General features: G+C 42.4%; 1 protein-coding gene across 5 annotated transcripts in view; it reads right to left on the bottom strand.

Annotated features, from left to right (window-relative positions):
* Nucleotides 1-4,926, bottom strand: part of lrrc2 (leucine rich repeat containing 2) — a 30,502-nt gene extending 25,576 nt beyond the window's left edge. The window contains exons 1-4 of one of the 5 annotated variants that reach the window (XM_042320830.1): nt 4,825-4,926; nt 1,628-1,664; nt 976-1,348; nt 569-716 (exon numbers count right to left, since the gene is read on the bottom strand). In XM_042320830.1, coding sequence (XP_042176764.1) covers nt 569-716; nt 976-1,021 — 194 coding nt within the window. In that variant the 5' untranslated portion in view covers nt 1,022-1,348; nt 1,628-1,664; nt 4,825-4,926. Of the gene's footprint in view, nt 1-568; nt 717-975; nt 1,349-1,618; nt 1,665-4,273; nt 4,343-4,824 lie in introns of all 5 variants that reach the window. The other 4 variants (XM_024418397.2, XM_024418400.2, XM_024418396.2 and 1 more) reach the window with 4 other exon arrangements.
* Nucleotides 4,927-11,143: the final 6,217 nt, after the last annotated feature.

Consider the following 11,143-nt stretch of genomic DNA (forward strand, 5'->3'; position numbering starts at 1 on the left):
CTAGAGACTGGACACTAGCGAGTAATATACTCGGGTGGGTGGTGTGCGCGCCTCCGAAGTCTGACCAGAAGACCGCTCCGTCTGCCTCTTCTCCGGAGGCGTTGTTTTGGGTCAGCCTCTGGAATCAGTTCAAATGCCCTGGGTGGTTTGGACAAAGGATCCGCTTCGGGAAAGTCGTATTCCTGGCCGCTCTGATATCCATAGTTCTTCCCGGCTGTATGTAATAACACTTAAGATTTTCTGGGCTAACAATGTAAGAAATAATACATAAAAAATACAAAATACTGCTAAGTTTCCTCAGGACTAGAAGTGAGGCAGCCCTCTCTGTCGGCGCCATATTTTCTCCACAATGCATCATACCAGCAGTACTTCTCTACTTTGAAAGATATGTATCTTAAAAACTTGATTGCTGTCATGCAAAAAAAATGGGACTATATTAACAATGGACTAATGAAACAAATACCTTAAATATAGTTTTGGGGTTTAATTTTCCTTTAAGTTAAAAATTATATGAGAATATATCTAGAATATGGTTGTCAAACCTCTGAGCTTTGATTCATAAACATACTTTGCCAGAGCGCTTTTCTGTACTCGCTCATGTTCCTTCTTCTGCTTGTTTTTGTATTTTTTCTCTCTGCCTTCCCAAATGTTCCTGAGCAGTGAGATGTCATAAACTGGTATATCAACCGTCCTGTCCACCCTCATGTTAATTTCACCTGTGGAAAAATGCATAAATTTAGGGTAAGTAAAAAACATGACATTATAGCCACAAACAAAAAGGTATTTCACCTCAAGCCTCTATCCTTTTGAGAAAATCTGTTATAAAATTATATTTAAAAAAGGATTGGGTTTAGCTAAAAGTTAAGCAGCATCAAGTGGGTAAAATGTTATATCTTGTTAGAAATCAGATGACTATCTTATATAAAACAAGGGCAATCCAAAAACTGTGTCTAGCCGTTTGTCCCACCATCTTACCTCTGGAACTGTTAGGTTGAATCTCACAGTTGATTGTTGATTCCATGTTATGTGTTTTAAACGTGTCTGCCAATATGAATGACACTGTACAAGTTCAGATGTAGAGTTGTAGATCTTTGATTCCATATTGAAATTGGTATCAATTGACACTCCTTTTTTGGGCTCCCGAGTGGAGCAGCGGTCTAAGGCACTGCAGCATCTCAGTGCTAGAGGCATCACTACAGAACCTAGTTCGATTCCAGGCTGTATCACAACCGGCCTTGATTGGGAGTCCGATAGGGCGACACACAACTGCCCCAGCGTCGTCCGGGTTAGGTTTGGCCATTAGGGTAGGCCGCCATTGTAAAAAAGAATTTGTTCTTAACTGACTTGCCTAGTTAAATAAAAATGTATTAATTAATACCATAGTGCAGGAAGTGCCTTTGAAAACAAACATTGATTTTGTGCCCTTTGTCTTTTATGTGTACATTAGATTTTAGTCAATTAGCAGAAACTTTTATCCATAGCGACTTGACATGCATTTTCTAGAGCTTTGGGAGAAAATCTTACACAAATAATTTACTCTACAGTTGTTAAGACAAGTATTAGCATCAGAAGCACAGGCTTCCCCAAGCGAGATTGGACAAGAACAAACATGGTTTACCATGCTTACTTTTCAGTGCGCTGAATAGGAAAAGTCTTGATTTCTCCTGTAAAAAACATTTGATATTGATTAAAAAAAGGATCATGCTATATACAATAAAGGCTTAATTTATTTACTATTTTCCACATTGTAGAATAATAGTGAAGACATCAAAACTATAAAATAACACATATGGAATCATATAGTAACCAGAAAAGTGTTAAACAAATCTAAATATATTTGAGATTCTTCCAAGTAGCCACCCTTTGCCTTGATGACAGCTTTGCGCACTCTTGGCTTTCTCTCAACCAGCTTCAAGAGGTAGTTAACTGGAATGCATTTCAATTATCAGGTGTGCCTTCTTAAAAGTTCATTTGTGGAATTTATTTCCTTCTTAATGCATCTACGCCAATCAGTTGTGCTGTGACAAGGTAGGGGTGGTATACAGAAGATAGCCATATTTGGTAAAAGACCAAGTCCATATTTTGGCAAGAACAGCTCAAATAAGCAAAGACAAATGACAGTCCATCATTACTTTGAGACATGAAGGTCAGTCAATGTGGAAAATTTAAAATCTGAAAGTTTCTTCAAGTGCAGTCACAAAAACCATCAAGCGCTATGATGAAACTGGATCTTATGAGAACCACCACAGGAAAGGAAGACCAATAGTTACCTATGCTGCAGAGGATAAGTTCATTAGAGTTACCAGCCTCAGAAATTGCAGCCCAAATAAATGTTTCACAGAGTTCAAGTAACAGACACATCTCAACATCAACTGTTCAGAGGAGAGTGCGTGAATCAGGCCTTCATGGTTGAATTGTTGCAAAGAAGGCACTACTAAAGGACACCAATAATAAAAATAAGAGACTTGCTAGGGCCAAGAAACATGAGCACGTTCTTTTCATTAAAATAGTTATGTACGCTTATCACGCTTCGCCTTGGTCTCCTCAGTATGACGACCGTGACAGAACAACCCACCATAAAAGGACCAAGCAGCGTGAAAAGGAGGAGCAGCGTTTGATGGAGCAGACAGCAATGACATGGGACGAAATACTGGACGTGGGAGGAAATACTGTCAGGAGAGGATCACCTACCATGGAGGCAGGTGGAGATTGCACTGGAGGAATGGCGACGATATGAGGGTACACGGCTAGCAAGGAAGCCCAAGAGGCAGCCCCAATACATTTTTTTGGGGGTGGCACACGAGGAGATTGCATTAGTCAGGTCAGAGACCTGAGCCTACTCCTCGTGCTTACTGTGGGGAGCGTGTTACTGGTCAGGCACCGTGTTATGCGGTAGAGGACACGGTGTGTCCAGTGCGCTATTCTAGCCCTGTGCGCTCTATTCCAGCTCCTCTCATTTTGGCCGGGCTAGAATGGGCATCCAGCCAGGAAGGAGGGTGCTGGCTCAGCGCTCCTGGTCTCCAGTATACCTCTTTGGACCAGGATATCCTGCTCCGGCTCTGCGTACTGTGTATCTGGTGAGCCTGCACAGCCCAGTGCATCCTGTGCCAGCTCCCTGCATTTGCAGGGCGAAAATAAACAAACATCCAGCCAGGACGGGTTGTGTCAGCTCTACACTCCAGACCTCCAGTGCGCCTCCACGGTCCAGTACGTCATGTGCCTGCTCCCTGCATTCGCCCTGAGGTGCGTGTCCCCAGCCTGGTACCACCAGTTCCAGCACCACGCACAAGGTCTACAGTGCGCCTCCAGGGTCCAGTATGCCCTGTTCCTGCTCCTCGCACCTGCCCTGAGGTGCGTGTCCCCAGCCTGGTCCCACCAGTGCCGGCACCAGGCCTATAGTGCACCTCGGCAGTCCAGTACGCCCTGTTCTTGCTCCTCTCACTCGCCCTGAGGTGCGTGTCCCCAGCCCGGTACAACCAGGGTCGGCACCACGCACCAGGCCTACAGTGCGCCTTGGCAGTCCAGAGCGTCCGGCGACAGTACCCAGTCCGGAACCTCCATCAACGGGCCACAGTCCGTAACCTCAATCGACGGGCCACAGTCCGGGGTCTCCAGCTACGATCCCCAGTCCAGAACATCCGGCGATGATCCACGGGTCAGTGATACAAAAGTGGACTCAGAGTAAAGAAGGGGGGCGGCTTCCAGAACCAAAGCCGGCACCAAGGTTAGATGCCCACCCAGACCCTCCCATATAGGTTTAGGTTTGCGGCTGGGAATCCGCACCTTTGGGGGGGGGTTTCTAGTCTAGGTGTTTATGTCTATGGTTGCCAAGATTGGTTCTGGCAGCTGTTTATCGTTGTCTCTGATTGGGAACCATATTTAGGTAGCCATATTCCTTGGTTATTTTGTGGGTTGTTATTCTATGTTTAGTTGCCTGTTTGCACTTGTCATATAGCTTCACGGTTCGTTTTGTTCAGTGTTTGTTCTTTTCATTAAAAGAGTTATGTACGCTTATCACGCTGCGCCTTGGTCTCCTCATTATGACGACCGTGACAGTTTAACACTTTATTGGTTACTACATGATTCCATTCCATGTAGAAAATAGTCACACAAAAAAATAAAAAATTGAATGAGTAGGTGTGTCCAAACTTTTGACTGGAACTGTATATATTATGTATGCTAAAGGTAACCATGCCCTATATGTGGAGCACATCAATCATCACCACAGCATTTTGATGAGAACAGTCACAGCAGTCAGCTTTGCTAAGCTCACCTCGCTCTCTAATGCCTCTGACCACACTGACACATTTGGTCTCTGATCACAGTCATACCACACTGAAACCTAGAAAACATGTGACTTGACTTTAACCCTGTTGAACAGTCTGAACTGAATATTCATTAATGGGGAATTTCAGGATTGTACAACTTTATTTTAGATGATTTTAAAGAAAAACAAACCATTGGTGATAGTTTCTCCTGGTCCATAGACTACAGGAGGGTGTGGTAGCAAGTCATGGTAGCAAGCACTTGAACCGGCTTGAATGCTTTCATAAATGTATGTCTTCATATATATATTACTTTCAGCTCAAGAGTCGGGTCATTTATCAATCTAACTTGGAAACATATTGGTTTCTCTCTACTTTTAGATCCAAAACAGTTGTTTGCTGTAGTTTGTCTGTACCTTGAATTGCACAACACACATTTATTATTGCGTGAAAATAACCAGATTTCCCCCTAAGCTATAAATCCTGTATGAAAACAATGAAGACATCCATAGGTACGATTAGTGATAAGACAATGTGTACAACAAATACATTTTCTTACCTGTGTAAATTGACCGCTTCTGTGTAACTTCAACTGCTTGTTTAGTTGTTTACAAAGTTGTTAGGCTAAAATACAGATGACTAACAACTGTCTGCCTCTCTGTGACCAAGGTGCTATTTTTACACTGGAGATATGATTCCATGGGTCACATGGAGGCACTCTCATGAGTACCAACATTACAGCATGAGCCCTACCGTCTGTCACCTTATGGAATCTCTTATGGAAAATGTTCTACTAAACTGCTCTCAAGTTTCAGTGGTTAAGAAACTAAAGCTCTCATATTGCAGTGGTTCCAAGTGATTAGAAGTGATACATTGCAAGTTATAAAATGGGTGTTTCGAGCCCTGAATGCTGACTGGCTGACAGCTGTGGTACAGTATATCAGACCGGGTATGACAAAACATGTATTTTTACTGATCTAATTACGTTGGTTACCAGTTTATAATAGAAATAAGGTACCTCGGGGTTTGTGGTATATGGCCAATATACCGAGCCTAAGGGCTGTATCCAGGCACTCTGTATTGTGGTGCGCATAAGAACAGCTCATAGCCATGGTATATTGGCCATATACCACACCCCCTTGTGCCTTATTGCTTAACTATACATTCTACATCAGTAAAGAAAACAGTTGGAATGTTAAACTTACATAGGCATGTGCGTGCGTGCAAATGTGTGTGTGTGCTTGCATGCAAGAATACTCAACCCTCAGGATGCATGCATGAATGGTATTTCACATTGGATGCTGTGACCTCTGTCCTACCTTCTCTGACCTACAGTACCAGTCAAAAGTTTGGACACAGCTACTCATTCAATGGTTTTTCTTTATTTTTAATGTTTTCTACATTGTAGAATAATAGTGAAGACATCAAAACTATGAAATAACACATGGAATCATGGAGTAACCAAAAAAGTGTTACACAAATCAAAATATATTTGAGATTCTTCAAAGTAGCCACCCTTTGCCTTAATGACAGCTTAGCACACTCTTGGTATTCTCTCATAGATAATGAACAGCGAGTAGCAGCAGTGTACAACACAACTATTGGGGGGACGGCAATGCAAATAGTACAGTGGCCATTTGATTATTTGTTCAGCAGTCTTATGGCTTGAGGGTAGAAGCTGTTAAGGAGCCTTTTGGTCCTAGACTTGGCGCTCCGGTACCGCTTGCTGTGCGATAGCAGAGAAAACAGTATGACTTTGGTGACAGGAGTCTCTGACAATTTTATGGGCTATCCTCTGACACCGCCTATTACTTCCTGGATGGCAGGAAGCTCGGCACTAGTGATGTACTGGGCCGTACGCACTACCCTCTGTAGTGCCTTAAGGTTAGATGCCAAGCAGTTGTCATACCAGGCGGTGATGCAACCGGTCAGGATGCTCTCAATGGTGCAGCTGTAGGACTTTTTGAGGATCTTGGGACTCATGCCAAATCTTTTCAGTCTCCTGAGGGGAAATAGGTTTTGTCGTGCCCTCTTCACGACAGTCTTGGTGTGTTTGGACCATGATAGTTCGTTCTCGACTCTCTACCCGCACCACTACAGCCCTGTCGATGTTAATGGGGGCCTGTTCATCCCTCCTTTTCCTGTAGTTCACAATCAGCTCCTTTGTCTTGCTCACATTGAGGGAGAGGTTGTTGTCCTTGCACCACACTGCCAGTTATCTTACCTCCTCCCTATAGGCTGTCTCATCATTGTCGGTGATGAGGCCTACCAAATCAAATCAAATCAAATCAAATGTATTTGTCACATACACATGGTTAGCAGATGTTAATGCGAGTGTAGCGAAATGCTTGTGCTTCTAGCTCCGACAATGCAGTAATAACGAACAAGTAATCTAACTAACAATTCCAAAAAAACTACTGTCTTATACACAGTGTAAGGGGATAAAGAATATGTACATAAGGATATATGAATGAGTGATGGTACAGAGCAGCATAGGCAAGATACAGTAGATGATATCGAGTACAGTATATACATATGAGATGAGTATGTAAACCAAGTGGCATAGTTAAAGTGGCTAGTGATACATGTATTACATAAGGATGCAGTCGATGATATAGAGTACAGTATCTACGTATGCATATGAGATGAATAATGTAGGGTAAGTAACATTATATAAGGTAGCATTGTTTAAAGTGGCTAGTGATATATTTACATCATTTCCCATCAATTCCCATTATTAAAGTGGCTGGAGTAGAGTCAGTGTCATTGACAGTGTGTTGGCAGTAGCCACTCAATGTTAGTGGTGGCTGTTTAACAGTCTGATGGCCTTGAGATAGAAGCTGTTTTTCAGTCTCTCGGTCCCAGCTTTGATGCACCTGTACTGACCTCGCCTTCTGGATGACAGCGGGGTGAACAGGCAGTGGCTCGGGTGGTTGATGTCCTTGATGATCTTTATGGCCTTCCTGTAGCATCGGGTGGTGTAGGTGTCCACCTGTACCACTGTTGTGTCGTCAGCAAACGTAATGATTGTGCTGGAGTCTTGTTTGGCCATGCATTCATGGGTGAACAGGGAGTACAGGAGGGAACTAAGTACACACCCCTGAGGGGCCCCAGTGTTGAGGATCAGCATGGCAGACGTGTTGTTGCCTACCATTACCACCTGTGGGCAGTCCGTCAGGAAGTCCAGGATCCAGTTGCAGAGGGAGGTGTTTAGTCCCAGGGTCCTTAGCTTAGTGATGAGCTTCGTGGGCACTATGGTGTTGAACGCTGAGCTGTAGTCAATGAATAGCATTCTCACATAGGTGTTCCTTATTTCCAGGTGAGAAAGGGCAGTGTGGAGTTCAAGAATGTTCCCTTTGTAGTCATAGCCCTGCCACATCTGACGAGCATCAGAGCCGGTGTAGTAGGATTCGATTTTAATCCTGTACTGACGCTTTGCTTGTTTGATGTTTTGTCTGAGGGCATAGCGGGATTTCTTATAAGCGTCCGGATTACATTGAGGGGTACTTACGTGTAATTATTGTGTACCTACATAGTACATTACCTACATATATAGGTTACCAATGAGCAATTACCATATACAGTACCTACTTACTAATCATTACCAAGTGAAAATACCAACAAACAAAAGATGAGCTTCTAGTTAACTCTATTGCATGTAAAACAACCTTACATATCTTACAAAGTAATAAGGATTGTATTATTGGATTAATCATTTGATTAACTAGATTAAACAAAGATATAGGCTTACTCAATTGCAAAAAATAACTGTTTTAGTGGTGATTCAAATCTGCAGCCTATAGTATGTTGAGTAGCCTAGGTAGCTAGGTAATTCAGAGAAGACAGAAATGTATTCCCCCTTTTACAAGCAACAATAGAAATAACAATGGAAACATCTATGTCTTCATCTGTTTGATTCTTGTAAACATTTTTCCTATCCTGGTGTCACGACCTGACCTTAGATATCTCTGTTTTTCTATATATTTTGGTTAGGTCAGGGTGTGACTAGGGTTGGTAATCTAGTTTTTGTATGTCTAGGGTTTTTGTATGTCTATGTTGGCCTGATATGGTTCCCAATCAGAGACAGCTGTTTATCGTTGTCTCTGATTGGGGATCATATTTAGGTAGCCATGTTCCTCATTTGTGTTGTGGGATCTTGTCTATGTATAGTTGCCTTAGTGCACATCAGTAGCCTCACGATTGGGTCGGTCGGTCGGTTGGTTGTTGTTTTGTTCAGTGAGTTTCGATTTATTAAAATGATGTGGAACTCTACTCACGCTGTGCCTTGGTCCGATCCTTATGACAAACGTGACACCTGGAGTCTGAGAACTTGTGGAAATCTGTGGTAAAATTAGAGAAAAATAATGCATCGTTAGCAAAGACATTTAGCCTACTAGCTAGCTATCATCAGACTCAGAGGCAGTATAGCTAGAAACCTTCCTCTGTAATGATCATTATCATAATTTCTATCATTTAGGGTCTAGTCCGTAGCTTTGCATAGATACCTAGTTGTGTTATTCAACTAGTATTATACTAATAGTGTTTCCATTGAAAAGGACATAGCCTCAGTGGTGAAAAAGTACCCAATTGTCATACTTGAGTAAAAGTAAAGATATCTTAATAGAAAATGACTCAAGTAAAAGTGAAAGTCACCCAGTAAAATCCTACTTGAGTAGAAGTCCAAAAGTATTTGGTTTTAAATGTACTTAAGTATCAAAAGTGAAAGTATAAATAATTTCTAAATCTTTATATTAAGCAAACAAGACTGCACAATTGTCTTTTTTTAAATGTACGTATAGCCCAAGTACTTTTGGGTGTCAGGGAAAATGTATGGAGTAAAAAGCACATAATTCTCTTTAGGAATATAGCGAAATAAAAGTAAAAGTTGTCAAAAAACAAATAGTAAAGATACCCAAGGAGTGTATACATAGGTGTGTTGACACATGTAGCTAGCTACCTAAGGTTAACATGCTGAATGTGCTTCACGTAATACTATTGGGTACAGATACCCTGAGAACAAGGTTCAGGGAAGAACTTGACTGTAGAGCCCAGCTAGCTAGCTATTTGCCAGCTATAGGTAGTTAGCTAGGTAACTAATGTTAGCTGTCAAGGTTAGAAAACTAGCTAGCATGGAAAGTATATTCTGTGGAGATGTTAACTAAGTTAGCTAGCCTCCTGTCTAGCCTAGTTGGTAGGCCTACCAAAAATGGCAGCTAATGTAGCTAGCTAGTTTTTGGTATTCTGCTGGACGATTTAGCATAGATAATGTTAGCTGGCTAGCTAGCAAGCTATCGTTAGCTAGCTAGCCAACACTAGGCTGGCTAGCAGGCAAATGCTAACTAGCTACCTGTGCTAAATCATCCAGCACAATTACTGTATCCAAAAAGCTAAACAAATTTCTTCGAAAATCCTACGTTCTCTCTCACTTCTTCTTCTATGGTATATTGGAGTCAGTACATCTTGAAAGTCTCCAATATAAACTCCTAAGTCCCAAATAAATTGCTGCCGCAGCCACAATAATGTCTAGTTGCTTTGACACTTAAGCCGTACAGTTTATAACTGTGGCATGAACACCACAAAATCCCCCTTAACACACATAGTATCTTTTGACTGGCAGCAAACATTTACTTGGCCTACAGGCAAAGTCACTTGTTTTCTCAACTCTTTTAATCACCTCCGCATAGGAGATTAGATTGACCGCCCAAACTTTTGCCACCTGAATTTCCTTCACCCTTACAGGGTACTCCAGGAACTCGGGATCATGATCCCCACCACTATTGCAACACCGTTGTCCTTCTACACACTGTTCTTCAGTATACTCTGTCCATCTGCACACATTTGAAACATGGCCAAATCCTTCTTCTTCTTTTTTTACACTGCAGTGATTTGGGGATGAAAGCTTTCACAGCTAATCGTACATAAACAAGCTTCACATGCATAGGTAGGTGCTCTTCATTAAAAAAAAGAACAGGACCATGAAATGTTCTTATTTAATTCCATTCAGTTAAGTTAAGATCTCCCTTCACTGAAACTTAAGGGGACTAGCCCGAACCATGAAAAACAGCCCCAGACCAGTATTCCTCCTCCACCAAACTTTACAATATGCACTATGCATTCGGGCAAGTAGCATTCTCCTGGCATCTGCCAAACCGAGTCGGACTGCCAGATGGCGAAGTGTGATTTATAACTCCATAGAGCATGTTTCCACTGTTGCAAAGTCCAATGGCGGCCAGCTTTCCACCACTCGATCCGTCGCTTGGCATTGCACATGGTGATGGAAACAACCTTTCATGAAGCTCCCGACTAACAGTTATTGTGCTGACATTCCTTCCAGAGTCAGTTTGGAACTCGGTTGTGAGTGTTTCAATCGAGGACAGACAAATTGTACGTGCTACGCGCTTCAGCCCTCATCGGTCGTGTTCTCTGAGCTTGTGTGGCCTACCACTTCGTGGCTGAGCCGTTGTTGCCCCTAGACGTTTCCACTTCACAGTAACAGCACTTACAGTTGGCAGCTCTTGCAGGGCAGAAATTTGACGCGCTGACTTGTTGGAAAGGTGCCTTATTGTAGGCAATATCAAGTTGGTGTATGAACGAATGGGTTATAGAGCAAACAAAGCAATTATCATAACATAGGTTGTAATATAGCTTTTTTTTACTGGCTTGGCTTCCCCAGTAATTTTCCCCATGTACCGCTACTGCAACCCTGGCATCCACTTCCGCAATCTTCCCTTTTCCTGCTCAAACACTTGGTTCTTTCGCAGCAATCTCTTATGTCTGGATTTTGCACACAACCTTTGTCTCAATCCCGGTTCTTTGAGTACTTTCATGTCAGTGTCAACACAAATTGTGGGCATGTTTGAGGTCTTCCTTTTTTAGAG

This window comes from Oncorhynchus tshawytscha, linkage group LG04 (assembly GCF_018296145.1).
Source record: "Oncorhynchus tshawytscha isolate Ot180627B linkage group LG04, Otsh_v2.0, whole genome shotgun sequence".
Classification (NCBI taxonomy): Eukaryota; Metazoa; Chordata; class Actinopteri; order Salmoniformes; family Salmonidae; genus Oncorhynchus; species Oncorhynchus tshawytscha.